This window comes from Salvelinus fontinalis, chromosome 41, assembly GCF_029448725.1.
Source record: "Salvelinus fontinalis isolate EN_2023a chromosome 41, ASM2944872v1, whole genome shotgun sequence".
In the NCBI taxonomy this organism is placed as follows: Eukaryota; Metazoa; Chordata; class Actinopteri; order Salmoniformes; family Salmonidae; genus Salvelinus; species Salvelinus fontinalis.
In genome coordinates, this window is record NC_074705.1 from 5577085 (window position 1) to 5595706 (window position 18622).

Consider the following 18622-nt stretch of genomic DNA (forward strand, 5'->3'; position numbering starts at 1 on the left):
ATTACTCATCTTATATGTATATACTGTACTCTATCATCTACTGCATCTTGCCATCTTTATGTAATACATGTATCACTAGCCACTTTAAACTATGCCACTTTATGTTTACATACCCTACATTACTCATCTCATATGTATATACTGTACTCTATACCATCTACTGCATCTTGCCTATGCTGTTCTGTACCATCACTCATTCATATATCTTTATGTACATATTCTTTATCCCTCTACACTTGTGTGTGTATAAGGTAGTAGTTGTGGAATTGTTAGATTACTTGTTGGTTATTACTGCATTGTCGGAACTAGAAGCACAAGCATTTCGCTACACTCGCATTAACATCTGCTAACCATGTGTATGTGACAAATAAAATTTGATTTGCGTAGGCCAGGGCTCTCCAACCATGTTCCTAGAGCGATACCCTCCTGTAGGTTTTCGCTCCAACCTCAGTTGTAACTAACAGCTTATCAACCCAGAGGAAGTTAACGCTCTAGGAACAGGGTTGGAGAGCTCTGGCATAGGCAACGAGCTTAAGAAATCCCTCTGCATTTGCCACGTTTGAATGTAATGTATGCAGGGTTTCCCAAAATCGGTCCTGGGGCCCCATCTGGGTCCATGTTTTGGGTTTTTATCCTAGCACTACACAGCTGGACAGTTTGGGCCTAATGTCTGCTGGTTTTGGGGTTTAACTTTCAATTAAGACCTAGACAACCAGGGGTGTTCCTAATTAGTGACTTAATTCATCAAGTACAAGGGAGAAGCGAATACCCGCAGACACTTGGCCCTATGTGGAATGAGTTTGACACGTAGCGTAAAGCTACTGGGCATGTAAGAGCCAAACTTAAGCTCACTGACGTCATTATTTGACCTCGTATTTTTCAGAGTTCCCAGTTTTGAATGGAGCATTTGAACTTGGAAAAATATGAGGTCAAGTCATGACGTCATTTGGAGCTCTAGAAAACGGCCTGAGATCCCGGTGCTGGCTCGTTTTTCCCCCCAAGTTCCCAGTTATTTTGAACGAGCCACCAGTTGTTTTGAACGCACCAATAGTTAAGTGTGTCATGTGTTGTACAGTTGCCCCATTCAAAACAACTGGGAACTCGGTGGGGGGGAAAACGAGCTCCGACTGGGAAAAATATTTTTAACGGTCATCCAACTCGAGCCTCTAGACTCCGACCTGAAGATCACTGACGTCATGATTTGACCTCGTATTTTTCGAGTACCTAGTTGTTTTGAACTCAGCAAATGTTATGACCGTGTACCCAAAAGTATCCATCCGTATTATGTCTAATGGTTACGCATGGACGAACAACTCCATGGAAATGACCTTGGACAACCAAGATCATCAGTTTGAAAAATACAAAGTCCTCACAAAGAACAGTGACCTAAAAAAATATATGTATTTACGACCATAAACCATGCGTGAAAGTCACATGGGATGCGCGAGTTGCGTTTAGGCTCCGATGTTTTTGAAAATAACATTTGAAAAGGTTTTTTACTTTTTGAAAGTGAATATAAATAGATCCCTGTAAAACCCCTAAACGTTTTCGCCATGTACTAACTTGTTTCACCAAATCTCCATCTCTTATTGGAGGAGGAGCTGAAATAAACTCCCTCGCTGCAGCCTATCAAAGTGCGCCATAAACATGCATTCTTCCCCAACGATTGGCTAACCTCTTCGCACTGATAGCCCTTTTAATAATCTCGCTGTTGTGCAAGTCTCTTTCTATCGCCGGAGGAAGATTCTTTACCTCTCCAGATTCCCAGACCATCAGATACATAGGTAAGTTGAAACTGATCAACCACTTCCATGATGATGTTAGTGCTACTTTTTTTATGCACATTTATTTTATGATGCCAAGTTCCATTCATCGAAATAAAGTTCTGTGTCCTTGTATAGTTTTATAATTATGCTGTACCTACCTACTGAGTCATGGCAATCAAAATAATAGTAAGAGGTGGGTACTACAATGACAGTTGGTGTTTTAAACAAGCACATGGTTTATTTCCCCGACCATATGGGGTTTATTTCCCCGACCATATGGGGTCATGGCCAACGTTTGTCAGATATGTGGCTTTTCGTAGTATAGTAGGTTAGGAGAATTAGGGTACATTTAGGAAAGGGGTTTGGGTTAGTTAAAATGCACACACAAACATCTGCCTTTGACTCGCCATATGGAAATCTCTGGGTCCTACTGTCTTCCAGTTACCTGAGTACAAGATCGCATTGTGTTGAGAAATGAAGTTATAATTTGCAGTATTGAATGAATTTACCTCTGAATCATCCATCACATTTGTTGTCTCTTTCTGTTCTGGTGACTGAGGGCTGCAGGTAATGAATTTGAGCTGCATTCTTAGTTCATTTTGCCCACCACAATTTGCCATAGTTGAGTGCACTTTTGTGCCATGGCCCTGATAGCTGACTAAACCTAACATGTTTCTAGTATGGCCCTGAGAGCTGACTAAACCAAACGTGTTTCTAGTATGGCCCTGAGAGCTGACTAAACCAAACATGTTTCTAGTATGGCCCTGAGAGCTGACTAAACCAAACATGTTTCTAGTATGGCCCTGAGAGCTGACTAAACCAAACATGTTTCTAGTATGGCCCTGAGAGCTGACTAAACCAAACATGTTTCTAGTATGGCCCTGAGAGCTGACCAAACCAAACGTGTTTCTAGTATGGCCCTGAGAGCTGACTAAACCAAACGTGTTTCTAGTATGGCCCTGAGAGCTGACCAAACCAAACGTGTTTCTAGTATGGCCCTGAGAGCTGACTAAACCAAACATGTTTCTAGTATGGCCCTGAGAGCTGACCAAACCAAACGTGTTTCTAGTATGGCCCTGAGAGCTGACTAAACCAAACGTGTTTCTAGTATGGCCCTGAGAGCTGACTAAACCAAACGTGTTTCTAGTATGGCCCTGAGAGCTGACTAAACCAAACGTGTTTCTAGTATGGCCCTGAGAGCTGACTAAACCAAACATGTTTCTAGTATGGCCCAAAAAAGACATTGCCCAATGTCTGTCATAACTATTCAGAGGCAGAGCCAATCTAGTCAGAGCTAATTCCACAAAGCCTGATCTCTGCTCCACTCTGGTGGAATCATCAGGAACCTCCTTCACCATGGAGTTTAGTCCAATCTCTGCTCCACTCTGGTGGAGTCATCAGGAACCTCGTTCACCATGGAGTTTAGTCCGATCTCTGCTCCACTCTGGTGGAGTCATCAGGAACCTCGTTCACCATGGAGTTTAGTCTGATCTCTGCTCCACTCTGGTGGAGTCATCAGGAACCTCGTTCACCATGGAGTTTAGTCCGATCTCTGCTCCACTCTGGTGGAGTCATCAGGAACCTCGTTCACCATGGAGTTTAGTCTGATCTCTGCTCCACTCTGGTGGAGTCATCAGGAACCTCGTTCACCATGGAGTTTAGTCCGATCTCTGCTCCACTCTGGTGGAGTCATCAGGAACCTCGTTCACCATGGAGTTTAGTCCGCTATGGGCTTGATGGCTCTGAATAGTTATGACAGGCGTTATTAGACACTGTCTTTTTAGGGCAGTTTTAAGTATTATTATAGGGTTGTAAATATTGACCTTTTTGTTATGTTACCAGTGTTTTTAGCCAGGCTAAATGTCATCACACACTATCTTTTAATTCCATAACTTTTGGGAAATAACATACTTTTTGGTAGAAGGTATTGAGAATATCTGTTGAGAGAAGCGCCAAAGGCAGTTTATCTCATGTCGTAACTGTTACAATCGGTGGGTTGGGTCTGGAGGGTGTCTGCTCAACTGGTTTGGTTACACACCCAAGGCCAGCTGTGACGTAACACAACACTCTGAACATTTCAGCCTCAACTCAGCCTCATTGCCACTCAGTGAACCTGTCTGCAAGGGGGATCAGATTGCAAATGAACTCACCCAAGGAACAGTCAAACATCTGCTCCCATATCTGCCATAGCAGTAGTTAGACAGACTCTGTAACAGCAGTAGTTAGACAGACGCTGTAACAGCAGTAGTTAGACAGACTCTGTAACAGCAGTAGTTAGACAGACGCTGTAACAGCAGTAGTTAGACAGACTCTGTAACAGCAGTAGTTAGACAGACGCTGTAACAGCAGTAGTTAGACAGACTCTGTAACAGCAGTAGTTAGACAGACGCTGTAACAGCAGTAGTTAGACAGACGCTGTAACAGCAGTAGTTAGACAGACGCTGTAACAGCAGTAGTTAGACAGACTCTGTAACAGCAGTAGTTAGACAGACGCTGTAACAGCAGTAGTTAGACAGACGCTGTAACAGCAGTAGCATGACCAGCAGTAGTAGTTCCATTAAGAAATGCGCTGGCTCAGAAGGGAACGTTTCCTTTGGTCTCTGTCTCCAACCGTACGTTGTTTTCCTAAGGACACAATGCTCTCCGGTGGGTTTATTGTGTGCTGGTCATTTGGTGTCACGCCACTCAGGCGAGGTTTGTGTCTTCAGTGCAGTTCAGAAAGAGGTCCATTTGAACAGCTGCTTGGAAGTGTACACTGTCTATTAGTATTAGACAGGAGCAACCAAACGAACTGAACTCTCTGTCTGGGAATCCAAATAATTAGTACCATTTACCATTCAAATAATGGGGGACAGGACGTTGTCTTGTTAATACATTAGGGACAGTATGTTGTCTTGTTAATACGTTAGGGACAGTATGTTGTCTTGTTAATACATTAGGGACAGTATGTTGTCTTGTTAATACATTAGGGACAGTATGTTGTCTTGTTAATACATTAGGGACAGTATGTTGTCTTGTTAATACATTAGGGACAGTATGTTGTCTTGTTAATACGTTAGGGACAGTATGTTGTCTTGTTAATACATTAGGGACAGTATGTTGTCTTGTTAATACATTAGGGACAGTATGTTGTCTTGTTAATACATCAGGGACAGTATGTTGTCTTGTTAATACATCAGGGACAGTATGTTGTCTTGTTAATACATCAGGGACAGTATGTTGTCTTGTTAATACATCAGGGACAGTATGTTGTCTTTACATTAGGGACAGTATGTTGTCTTGTTAATACATTAGGGACAGTATGTTGTCTTGTTAATACATCAGGGACAGTATGTTGTCTTGTTAATACGTTAGGGACAGTATGTTGTCTTGTTAATACGTTAGGGACAGTATGTTGTCTTGTTAATACGTTAGGGACAGTATGTTGTCTTGTTAATACATTAGGGACAGTATGTTGTCTTGTTAATACGTTAGGGACAGTATGTTGTCTTGTTAATACGTTAGGGACAGTATGTTGTCTTGTTAATACGTTAGGGACAGTATGTTGTCTTGTTAATACATTAGGGACAGTATGTTGTCTTGTTAATACATTAGGGACAGTATGTTGTCTTGTTAATACATTAGGGACAGTATGTTGTCTTGTTAATACGTTAGGGACAGTATGTTGTCTTGTTAATACATTAGGGACAGTATGTTGTCTTGTTAATACGTTAGGGACAGTATGTTGTCTTCTATAACCTTGGGTCTTTAGGCAAGACAAATTAGCTGGGCACACAAGTTCACTGACTTAAACATCAAACGTGATGAGGTAGTGCGTCTGCCTGAGTAATTTGTAACTGAACTGTGGGGCTCCCAGTACCACTCTTCAGAGGGACATACAGCATAGCATGGGGGTGTCAGGTGTGCATGTTAATATGCACCTCACTAGGCCTCTTGGGGTCAAACGTTTTAGATTTATTGTGTCATTTTTGTCAGGAATGTTCTTAATGGCTTCCTGGCTGTAATTAGTTTGAAGTCTTCAGTCTGTCCAGCAGTGTGTAGTATAAAACAGACAACAGCCTGCAGCTCCTCGAATCCCTCAAACATTCTGAAGAGTGGCCTTCTGCTGCTCCTGTTCCTCAGACCGCTAGGTGGTGTTGACGTCTGAACGTTGGACTCTTAAGTAGCCCCAAACCACTGATACAGGGTCAGATCACTTATTGTCCCGCTAACGGTTACAATTAGGACTGGGGTAAGGGGAATCTGATCCTAGATCTGTGCTAAAGAGCAGGACAGAGGCTATGTACCATTTACTATCCCATGTGCCATTTACCTTCTTAGGTGAGACATGCCTGCGGTCCCCTCCCTTAAAGACAGCAGTGTTCTGGGCCCTGTTGGCCCTGTGTGCCCGCACGCTGCCAGGCTACGTGTCACCAACGGCAATGGGGATGCCAACGGATCCTCCAAGATCCAGGAAGGGCCGTTACAACTCCCAACCAAGGGGGGCGTCAGAGACAAGCTAGAGGTGGAGGACGTGACTGAAACCATCCAGGCGGTGGGGGAGAGGAAGTGGATCCGTCCCGACCTGCCCAGCCGGTGCACCTGGAGGCTGGGGGGCAGCCACGTCGACTCCCCCCACACCCATCCTCAACAGTAAGACTGGTAACCCTCAACAGTAAGACTGGTACCCCTCAACAGTAAGACTGGTACCCCTCAACAGTAAGACTGGTACCCCTCAACAGTAAGACTGGTACCCCTCAACAGTAAGACTGGTACCCCTCAACAGTAAGACTGGTACCCCTCAACAGTAAGACTGGTACCCCTCAACAGTAAGACTGGTACCCCTCAACAGTAAGACTGGTACCCCTCAACAGTAAGACTGGTACCCCTCAACAGTAAGACTGGTAACCCTCAACAGTAAGACTGGTAACCCTCAACTGTAAGACTGGTAACCCTCAACTGTAAGACTGGTAACCCTCAACTGTAAGACTGGTAACCCTCAACTGTAAGACTGGTAACCCTCAACTGTAAGACTGGTAACCCTCAACAGTAAGACTGGTAACCCTCAACAGTAAGACTGGTAACCCTCAACAGTAAGACTGGTAACCCTCAACAGTAAGACTGGTAACCCTCAACAGTAAGACTGGTAACCCTCAACAGTAAGACTGGTAACCCTCAACAGTAAGACTGGTAACCCTCAACAGTAAGACTGGTAACCCTCAACAGTAAGACTGGTAACCCTCAACAGTAAGACTGGTAACCCTCAACAGTAAGACTGGTAACCCTCAACAGTAAGACTGGTAACCCTCAACAGTAAGACTGGTAACCCTCAACAGTAAGACTGGTAACCCTCAACAGTAAGACTGGTAACCCTCAACAGTAAGACTGGTAACCCTCAACAGTAAGACTGGTAACCCTCAACAGTAAGACTGGTAACCCTCAACAGTAAGACTGGTACCCCTCAACAGTAATACTGGTACCCCTCAACAGTAAGACTGGTAACCCTCAACAGTAATCTGATAACCCTCAAAAGTAAGACTGGTAACCTTTTATGTTATTCCTTCCACCTGTATCCTCCTTCTCTACTCATTTCCACTTTGTTCTATTATCCATATTGGAGTCAGATTCATGTCAATGTGGTATGATCATTGATCATTCATCAACGTCAATGAGTTAGTCAGTGACATCTAAACTCCCTTCTTCCAGGACCAAAGCTCCTAAAATCCTCAGCAACATCCTCCGGAGGATCGGTGACACCCCGCTGGTGCGCATGAACAAGATCCCCAAGACCTTCGGCCTCAAGTGTGAAATCTGTGAGTTTATCAGGGAGTCTTTTCTCAGAACCCTTTTGAGATGAATGGAGAAACTCTAACTTGCTACATGGGTGCAAATGTTTCCCACTCAATGTTTCAGCCTTGTTTGTGCACTTTTCTCACTGAGAGTTACCAATTTATCTGTTGCCACCATGATAAAACCTTTCCTTCACCCATTTATTAGTGCCACCATGATAAAACCTTTCCTTCACTCATTTATTCCTGCCACCATGATAAAACCTTTCCTTCACCCATTTATTCCTGCCACCATGATAAAACCTTTCCTTCACCCATTTATTAGTGCCACCATGATAAAACCTTTCCTTCACCCATTTATTCCTGCCACCATGATAAAACCTTTCCTTCACCCATTTATTAGTGCCACCATGATAAAACCTTTCCTTCACCCATTTATTCCTGCCACCATGATAAAACCTTTCCTTCACCCATTTATTCCTGCCACCATGATAAAACCTTTCCTTCACCCATTTATTAGTGCCACCATGATAAAACCTTTCCTTCACCCATTTATTCCTGCCACCATGATTAAACCTTTCCTTCACCCATTTATTAGTGCCACCATGATAAAACCTTTCCTTCACCCATTTATTCGTGCCACCATGATAAAACCTTTCCTTCACCCATTTATTCCTGCCACCATGATAAAACCTTTCCTTCACCCATTTATTCCTGCCACCATGATTAAACCTTTCCTTCACCCATTTATTCCTGCCACCATGATAAAACCTTTCCTTGAACCTTGCATTATCTGCCAGTTAGACGTAGTCCAGAGAACACTGTTCAGACAGTATTCAAGGCTGTCTTCCCTCCACGTCTCCTTCTGTTGAGGCAGACATAGAACACAGGCAGTCAAAACCTTTTTCATTGGTCGGCTTAAGAAGTCATGTGAATTGGATTTACTTTGGGGCGTCTGTGTTCAGCTGACTTCTTTGTAGAATTCTTTATGCTTGACTCCATGATCCCATTTAGGATTTATTGACAGTTATATTGTATCCAATGTAACAGTTTAATTATATTGTTGGCTTAGGGCTTTTGCACAGCAAATGACCCCACTTGTGCTTCATACATTTTATGGTACAATGGAACCAATGGAATAGCTCAAAAAGTGCAAACTCTAAACTAAATGAAATGAACATGTTTGACCCAGGTCTAGTTACATTATCAGTAGTTTTCAGACAAGGTGGTATTTTAATTCAGAATTTAAAACATTTTAATCTTTGTGTGTGTGTGATCCAGTGTGATAATCCAGTGTGTACCATTCTGTTTTGTCTCTGTGCAGTGGCCAAGTGTGAGTACTTCAACGCGGGCGGCAGTGTGAAGGATAGGATCAGTCTGCGTATGGTGGAGGATGCAGAGAGGGCAGGACATCTCAAACCAGGAGACACCATCATAGAGCCCACCTCAGGGAATACAGGTGTGTGTGTTACCGCAGTAAATGAATAGGAATGTGTCTCACTGGTAGTAGATTTACTGATTAATGTGTGTGTGTGTGTGTGTGTGTGTGTGTGTGTGTGTGTGTGTGTGTGTGTGTGTGTGTGACAGGTATCGGTCTGGCCCTGGCTGCAGCTGTGAAGGGTTACCGCTGTATCATTGTCATGCCTGAGAAGATGAGCATGGAGAAGGTAAGACTGCTGTATACCTGCCTCATCAATCTCCCCTCTGGGAATTTGACAGGACCTATTTGATTGTGAAGTCTGCACAAATGATCATGAGTACGCTGCCTGTCTGTGTGTTTGCATGCACCCAGGTGGATGTTTTGAGAGCCCTGGGCGCAGAGATCGTCCGTACGCCCACCAGCGCTCGTTTCGATTCACCAGAGTCTCACGTGGGCGTGGCTTGGCGTCTGAAGAACGAGATCCCCAACTCTCACATCCTGGACCAGTACCGTAACCCTAGTAACCCCCTGGCCCACTATGACACCACAGCAGAGGAGATACTGGAGCAGTGTGATGGTGAGACAGACTTGCTCTCGGCTCCCTCCCTCTATTCCTCCCTGTCTTGTTCTCTCTTTCCTTCTCTCTTGTCTTGCTGGCATTCTCTATCTCTCTCTCTCTCTCTCTCTCTCTCTCTCTCTTAAAATACTGTGATTGAAGAAAAATTGTTGAGAGATTAAGTTATTTAGAGATGTAAGTTCATTATTTCTACACACTTCTACCTGGTTTAGGTTCAGACTGGAGTATTTTTTTCATAGAATAAGTAATAATAAAAGATATATATAAAAAACATGTCTTTTTTTTTACTCAGACACCCGCGACCCATTCAAAACCTCATCGTCATCCATTAGCTGAGAATCGCTGTTATACAAGCGTGTGTGTCTGAATAAGGTTTAACTCATGGTTTTGGTCAACAACAAAGCATTGTCTGAGCAGTTGTGTGGGCTTGTAGCCCTCACATATGAGCTAACCTGACCCCCTCCACATCTGTGACCTGGCAGGGAAAGTGGACATGCTGGTGGCAAGCGCTGGCACAGGCGGCACCATCACTGGCATTGCCCGCAAACTGAAGGAGAGGTGCCCCAACATCAAGGTGAGTGAGCTCTGGGTGTCCACCTGGACTCAATTCCCATCCCCAGGTGCCATCTGACTAGGGTTGGGGACAGTTCAATTGAAATTCCTATTCAAGTATGGAAAGATCCATACAAATAGAATGAGTCTCAAGTTGGATCTTCACATTCACTACTTCAACATGACTGAATAGAAACGGTTCTGGTTCTGATCAGAGGCTATGGCTGTCCTTACTGGGTGTTAACTTGTATCTGGCGTGGTGTGTGGTTCTGTCTGGTCTGGTGTGGTGTGGTTCTGTCTGGTGTGGTTCTGTCTGTGTGTGTGGTCAGATCATCGGTGTGGACCCTGAAGGCTCCATCCTGGCTGAACCAGAGGAGCTGAACAAGACAGACAAGACCCAGTATGAGGTGGAGGGCATCGGATATGACTTCATCCCCACTGTACTGGACAGATCAGTGAGTCAGATGGACACACACACACACACACACACACACACACACACACACACACACACACACACACACACACACACACACTACCTCACCAGTGTGTGTCTACCTGTAGGTGGTGGATAGCTGGTACAAGTCTAACGATGAGGAGTCCTTCAACATGTCCCGTATGCTGATCAGAGACGAGGGCTTGCTGTGTGGTACGTTTGTCACCGTTCTGTCTCTCTGTCATTCATCTCACTGTCACCAGTGTGGACTCTATGGCCGTGTTCTCCAGGGACTCTGGGATATCTGCACATTCCCACTTCAATGAAGACCACCTAGAACGCAACCTATGTCATGTTCTGATTTGTGGGTTGACCTGGCCACGGTTCATCATGCCAACCAGTGTGCTCGTCTCTTGTCCCCTGTGCCAGGTGGCAGCTCGGGCACGGCCATGGCAGCGGCGGTGAGGGTGGCCAAGGACCTGAAGGAGGGCCAGCGGTGTGTGGTCATCCTGCCAGACTCCATCCGCAACTACATGTGAGGACCCAGGGTCTAGAATATACTGTTATATTATGACTATAATATACTGTAGTCCTATAGTGAATCTAATGATCTGTCAGCGTTTAGCTTAGCCTGACCCCTTGTGGCCATGTCTGAATATTGCAGCTGTTGCCTCATGTGGGTATCACTGATTCATGATCCCCTCTTTAATCTGAACCTATAACAGCTGTTCCCAGTGGATGAAGTAACTAACAACCCTTCTCTTTAATCTGAACCTATAACAGCTGTTCCCAGTGGATGAAGTAACTAACAACCCTTCTCTTTAATCTGAACCTATAACAGCTGTTCCCAGTGGATGAAGTAACAAACAACCCTTCTCTTTAATCTGAACCTATAACAGCTGTTCCTAGTGGATGAAGTAACTAACAACGATCTCTTTAATCTGAACCTATAACAGCTGTTCCTAGTGCATGAAGTAACTAACAACGATCTCTTTAATCTGAACCTATAACAGCTGTTCCTAGTGGATGAAGTAACTAACAACGATCTCTTTAATCTGAACCTATAACAGCTGTTCCTAGTGGATGAAGTAACTAACAACGATCTCTTTAATCTGAACCTATAACAGCTGTTCCCAGTGGATGAAGTAACTAACAACCCTTCTCTTTAATCTGAACCTATAACAGCTGTTCCCAGTGGAGGAAGTAACTAACAACCCTTCTCTTTAATCTGAACCTATAACAGCTGTTCCTAGTGGAGGAAGTAACTAACAACGATCTCTTTAATCTGAACCTATAACAGCTGTTCCCAGTGGAGGAAGTAACTAACAACGATCTATTTTTTTCAGGACCAAGTTCCTGAGTGACAAGTGGATGTTCCAGAAAGGCTTCCTGAAGGAGTCAGACATCATGGTAAACAAACCCTGGTAGGTCTGAACAAACCCTGCTGGGTCTGTGTCTCTGAACAAACCCTGGCAGGTCTGTGTCTCTGAACAAACCCTGCTGGGTCTGTGTCTCTGAACAAACCCTGGCAGGTCTGTGTCTCTGAATAAACTCTGGTGGGTCTGTGTCTCTGAACAAACCCTGGTGGGTCTGAACAAACCCTGGTGGGTCTGTGTCTCTGAACAAACCCTGGTGGGTCTGTGTCTCTGAACAAACCCTGGTGGGTCTGTGTCTCTGAACAAACCCGGGTGGGTCTGTGTCTCTAAATAAACCCTGGTGGGTCTGAATAAACCCTGGTAGGTATGTGTCTCTGAACAATCCTTGGTGGGTCTGAATAAACCCTGGTGGGTCTGTGTCTAAATAAACCCTGGTGGGTCTGTGTCTAAATAAATCCTGGTAGGTCTGTGGGTCTGAATAAACCCTGGTGGGTCTGTGGGTCTGAATAAACCCTGGTGGGTCTGTGTCTCTGAGCATGTCTTCATCTAGTGCTCCATTGTCTATTTGTTTGTAGTTTTCTCTTAAAGGTGCAATATGTAGCTCTATGGGCTACCTGACCGAACTCACATAGAAATGTGAGTTATAGATCTGTCATTCTAATTGGAAGAAAGTCTAAGAAGCAGTAGATCCAGTCTATGTGCTATTTCTGTGCTTCCTGTCCTTAAGTGTAGTTTTGTCTTTTTACTTTCGGTTTGGTACACCAGCTTTAAACAGTTAAATACTATATCTTTTGTTAAATGAAAATATGTTTCACAGCGGTTTAGATGGTACAATGATTTTGCACATTGCTTGTTTTGTCACAAACTGTTATCAGGCGTAAATTGTAGAATTTTAGCAACCAGGCAATTGTGTTGGGATTTCTGTATAGTGTGCCTTTTTAAAGGTTTTATTTTGTTTTTATTTATTTAATTGGTTGTCTATTTCTCTATTTCTCTCTCTCTCCCTCCCCAGGTGGTGGAACCTGAAGCTGCAGGGGTTGAACCTCTCTGCCCCTCTGACCGTCCTGCCCACGGTCAGCTGTCAGAAGACCATCAAGATCCTGAAGGAGAAAGGCTTTGACCAGGCCCCTGTAGTGGATGAGGCTGGGTGGGTGTCCTCCTTCACTGTCTCATCTCCTGCCTCTTTCATTAACCAGAGGCTGTATCTCAAATGGCACCCTATTCCCTTCATAGGGCACTACTGTTGACCATGTAGGGAATGAGGTGCCATTTGGGACGCGTCCATTATCTTTGTGTCGTTTACTAGTTCATGGTGAAGAAATGAAATTATTGTAGAGAATCTGAAGATAACTTCCATTGAAATAACCTTGGAATTCAATTCATTAGTATTGTTGATGTGTAAATGTTGTAAACCCATGTTTCACTTCTGGACACTGACCATCTGATTCAAGTCATTCAACTGTTCTGGTGACATAATCCATGGGTTAGTGTTGTTCTGCTGCTAAAATAACTGTGTGTGTGCGTCCGTGCGTGTGTGTGTTCCTGCGTAGGCTGGTCCTAGGAATGGTTACTTTGGGGAACATGCTGGCCTCTGTGCTGGCTGGGAAGATCAAACCCTCAGACCCAGTCAACAAGGTGATCTACAACCAGTTCAAACAGGTCAGTCACACACACGTGTTCGCAAGCACACACTTTTTCTGGAAGTAGTGCAAATAGGTGTCACACACACTGAAATCACCCATGTTTGTTTATATGATGAAACGGTCCTCTCTGTCATACGTCTGACTGATAACCTCACGTCTCATCCTATTCTCAGATCCGTTTGACTGATAACCTGGGGAAGCTGTCTCGCATCCTGGAGACGGACCATTTTGCCCTGGTGGTACACGAACAGATCCAATGTAAGTCTTTCTGCCTGCTGTAATGGTGGAGAACATGTTGCAATAAGAGGAGTGAAGGTTCATTGACCTTTTCTGAAGGCAGTAACAAGGTGGCTGGTCTGAACCCATTTTAAACCATCCTGGTGTAATGTCTGCTGTGTGCATGTGACTGGTATACAGTGCAAAGTATTCAGACCTCTTGACTTTTCCCACATTTTGTTACGTTACAACCTTATTCTAAAATGGATTAAATAAATAAAAGTTCTCATCAATCTACTTACTATCTCATAATGACTGAAAACTGGTTTCAAGAATTCTTAGCACATTTATAAAAAAAAAACAAATACCTTATTTACATAAGTATTCAGAGCCTTTGCTACGAGACTCGAAATTGAGCACAGGTTCATCCTGTTTCCATTGATCATCCTTGAGATGTTCTACAACTTGGAGTCCACATGATTTGGAATGACACACACCTGTCTCTAGGTAAGGTCCCACAGTTGACAGTGCACATAAGAGCAAAAACCAAGCCATGAGGTTGAAGGAATTGTCCGTAGAGCTCCGAGACAGGATTGTGTCGAGACACAGATCTGGGTAAGGCTACCAAAAAATGTCTGCACCATTCTTAAATGGAAGAAGTTTAGAACCACCAAGACTCTTCCTAGAGCTGGCTGCACGGCTAAACTGAGAACCTGATGGTCACTCTGACAGAGCTCCAGAGTTCCTCTCTGGAAATGGGAGAACCTTCCAGAAGGACACCTGTCTGTGCAGCACTCCACCAATCAGGCCTTTATGGTAGAGTGGCCAGACGGAAGCCACTCCTCAGTAATATGCACGTGACAGCCCGCTTGGAGTTTGCGAAACAAGATTCTCTGATCTGATGAAACCAAGGTTGAACTCTTTGGCCTGAATGCCAAGTGTCACGTCTGGAGGAAACCTGGCACCATCCCTAGGGGGAAGCATGGTGGTGGCAGCATCATGCTGTGGGGTTGTTTTTCAGCGCAGGGACTGGGATCGAGAGAAAGATGAACGGCGCAAAGTACACAGAGATCCTTGATGAAAACCTGCTCCAGAGCGTTCAGGACCTCAAACTGGGGTGACTGTTCACCTTCCAACAGGACAACAACCCTAAGCACACAGCCAAGACAGCGCAGGAGTGGCTTCCGGACAAGTCTAAGAATGTCCTCAAGTGGCCCAGCTAGAGCCCGGACTTGAACCCGAGCGAACATCTCTGGAGAGACCTGAAAATAGCTTTGCAGCGATGCTCCCCATCCAACCTGACATAGCTTGAGAGGATCTGTAGAGAATAATGGGAGAAACTCCCAAAATACAGGTGTGCCAAGCTTGTAGCGTCACACCCAAGAAGACTCAAGGCTGTAATCACTGCCAAAGGTGCTTCAACAAAGTACTGAGTAAAGGGTCTGAATATTTATGTAAATGTGATTTTAAAAAACAAACAATCTTAGCAAACATTTATTAAAACCCTGTTTTTGCTTTGTCATTATGGGTTATTGTGATGTCATTATGGGTTATTGTGTGTAGATTGATGAGAGGGGGGGAAACGATTTAATACATTTTAGAATAAGGCTGTAACGTAACAAAATGTGGAAAAAGTCCAGGGGTCTGAGTACTTTACGAATGTACTGTATGTGCCAGTCTCAAAGTCCTCAGTTGTTTGGTCCCAAAATTGATTTGGGCCTGCAACCAACCATAACCCCACCCTCCCCTGGTCCAATGATGGCTGTAGGAGGGAGCTAATCCCACCCTCCCTCTCTCCTACTCTCAGACTTGACGGACGGCTCCCCCAGCCTGAAGCAGATGGTGTTTGGTGTGGTGACGGCCATCGACTTGCTCAACTTCGTCACGGCCAGGGAGAAGAGGGAGAGGTCCTTCTCTGAGTGCAGTGACCTGTGACCGTGTCCCCGTGACGGCTGGGTCATGTGCGCACAAACACCTCGTGCACTCACACCTCGTGTACACACACATGGAACACATTAATTAAACATACAGCTCACAACCAACACACTGTGACTTTAATGACAATATAAAGAACATGAGGTCGTATGAACTTGATTGGTGGACAAACTGTTGTTGCTGCTTTCTCATGACATGAGTCATTTAGCAGATGGTCTTATCCAGAGCGACTTACAGATAGTGAGTACAAACATTTTCATACTGTTTCCCCCCAGCTGGTCCCCCGTGGGAATCCAACCCACAACCCTAGCGTTGCAAGTGCAATGCATTCATATGAAAGTCTTAAATCTTTGCTATATTTTGCTAGCTTGATCATAGAATGTAGACACTGCCTACAGAGGGAATTACCATGTTGCTCTGTAGTGTTTATTTAAATGATCAGATTGTACCTCTTCCCATGTACTAAATCAATAATTGTGAAGCCAATCTTTACTGGGGGAAAAAACGGTTTTAATTGTGATTAATCAATCAACGCATTTCAACGCTATGCATAATGACGTAACACTGCAACAATTACAAAAAGGTTTGGGAAACAGACCTGTATGTAGATGTATTTTTAAAGGTCCAATGCAGCTGTTTTTATCTGGATATCAAATCATTTCTGGGTAACAAATAAGTATTTTACTGTGATTGTATTCAATTGAAACAAGTAGCTTCTTAGCAAAGAGCAATTTCTCAAGCAAGACTTTAGCTAGGACAGTTTGGGAGTGGTCTGAGTGGGGAGGGGAAAACTCAACTAGCTGTTGTTGGAAGAGAGATTTGGAACATTTTGCTGTTAGTCTATTAAAAAATGTATTACATGACGATGTCACCATGGAAAGTCGAAACTCCCGCCCATGCAAACCTGCTGATTAGAAAGTCCTGTGTAGATTACATTTTCAACCAGCAACTATCAGGAAATAACACTAATCACATTTCTTCCCATTTTTACAGTGTCAGTTTCATCAGCTGTATGATATAAAACACAGGAAAAACTGCATTTTAAGACAGTGTTTTTCCTGTGTTTACATGCTGTTGCACCAAAACAGGCTGGAATTTCAGGCGGCCTTTTCAAACAGCTCTGACACTAAAAGGGCATCATCATTTTAGCAATTTACATTTCAATTATTTAGCAGACGCTCCTATCCAGAGTGATTTACAGTAATGAGTGCATACTTTTTCAGTCAATCTAATGTATTTATAAAGCTCTTTTTATATCTGCAGATGTCACAAAGTCCTTATACAAAAAACTGAAAGAGCAAGCAATGCAGATGTAGAACATATTAATTGTACTGTACTTTTCAACATCATACTTAATGAAAAATCTGACGTTTTGTTTCTGGAATGGTCAAATATGTCTAGCTAGTAGCTACCAAAATATCATTTTTTACAAGATCATATGAAATTAAATAGTATGATTCATATGCCAGTATAATACAAGGTCAGAGATAATTTGGTGTGCCAACAATGTATTTGTACGGTTGTTTATGCTTTTCACTTTGGACGTATCAGAGTAAAAAGTCTTATCGGGATTTGTGTACTATAAAATCACTTTATACTCTTATGAAAAAATAAAGTTGTTAAAACATCTCTGAATTTATATTTGCTATGCAATCATTTTATTTGTTTGTATAATGTGTATAGTGAAAATGCATGAGCTTTTAATAGTAGTTTGAGATTCCATTGTGATTAAGATAAATGGTACTCTAATTATGTTGACCTTAAGCCATTACCTGTTTAAAATGTACAAAGTGGCTGCGTGGCCGAATTCTCTGGACATCTCTTCTCGATAGCTAAACAACCGAACCTTCTGTGATAAAATGTATAGCCGAGCTGTGCATATGAATAACAGTATCAGCAAGTTATACCACCCTACCACTAGGAAGCAGTGAAAGAGCATAGATTTGGTTGGTCTAACGTTCCATGTATGGCTGCTCTTGAGTCTGCTTGGGCTTGCAACAATTCATTATTTAACGTACTGTTTAGGGTTTTAAAGGGTACATCCATTTTTGGACTTTTAATTAATTACATTTCTTGAATACAACTTATAAATGCCCCATGAGCTTAGTTCAACTGACACTCTACCAGGGGTACTCAACTCTGACCCTACGAGGTCCGGAGCCTGCAGGTTTTCTGTTCTACCTGATAATTAATTGCACACACCTGGTGTCCCCGGTCTAAATCAGTCCCTCATTAGAGGGAAACAAGGAAACAATGCAGTGGGACCAGCTTTGAGGTCCAGAGTTGAGTTTGAGGTTCATATATCATCCAAACATGGTTAAAACCATAATATTGATATCATGGATGGTGAGGCCTTGCATAATTGTCAGTCTTGTAGACTAGAAATTTCCTTCAACCATGAAAACAGCATCTCTCACAGACAGAAAGCTGTTTAGTTATTACATGTTAACACATTATGACCAATCCAAATCACACTTCAAATATCAATGGAACATATAAACTCAATGATCATTTCAACCATTGAAATATAGACCGCTCCTTGAGTTTTGAATAACAGTGACTTATTAATGCCTAAACTAGTCAATTCCTGAAGTATTTTAGCCACTGTACAACTAGGGAGAGTAGGGTAGGCAACACTGCTCCTGCAGTGCCACTTTATATTTCTGATTTAACCAGCCTGGAAGATCAGGTGTATTGAAGTTAGGCCATCACTGAACTGACCAATTAGCTCAGTTGGCCAGGTGTGGTGTCAAGCTGGAAGACCATCCTGCAGTACCTGCAGCCTCCAGGAACAGGGTTGCCTACCCCTGAGCTAGAGCAAGCACACAGGACCTACGCAAGGCCTCTAAAGGCTTCCTTCTTTCCTTATATCTATCCAGCCTTCCATCCTTCCTTCTTCCCTCCCATCTTTCCTTCCATCCTTCCTTCTTTCC

The 18622-nt window shown here is 43.5% G+C and overlaps 1 protein-coding gene across 1 annotated transcript; it reads left to right on the forward strand.

Annotated features, from left to right (window-relative positions):
- The first annotated feature begins 1677 nt into the window (after positions 1 to 1677).
- Positions 1678 to 17328, forward strand: cbsa (cystathionine beta-synthase a). Its single transcript, XM_055907861.1, has 15 exons — positions 1678 to 1784; positions 6087 to 6398; positions 7452 to 7558; positions 8859 to 8993; positions 9122 to 9201; positions 9327 to 9531; positions 10014 to 10105; positions 10413 to 10538; positions 10648 to 10732; positions 10949 to 11054; positions 11866 to 11943; positions 12908 to 13042; positions 13446 to 13554; positions 13712 to 13796; positions 15562 to 17328. The coding sequence occupies exons 2-15, from the start codon at positions 6094 to 6096 to the stop codon at positions 15687 to 15689; spliced, it is 1776 nt and encodes a 591-aa protein (XP_055763836.1). The 5' UTR covers positions 1678 to 1784; positions 6087 to 6093; the 3' UTR covers positions 15690 to 17328.
- The last annotated feature ends 1294 nt before the right edge of the window (positions 17329 to 18622 follow it).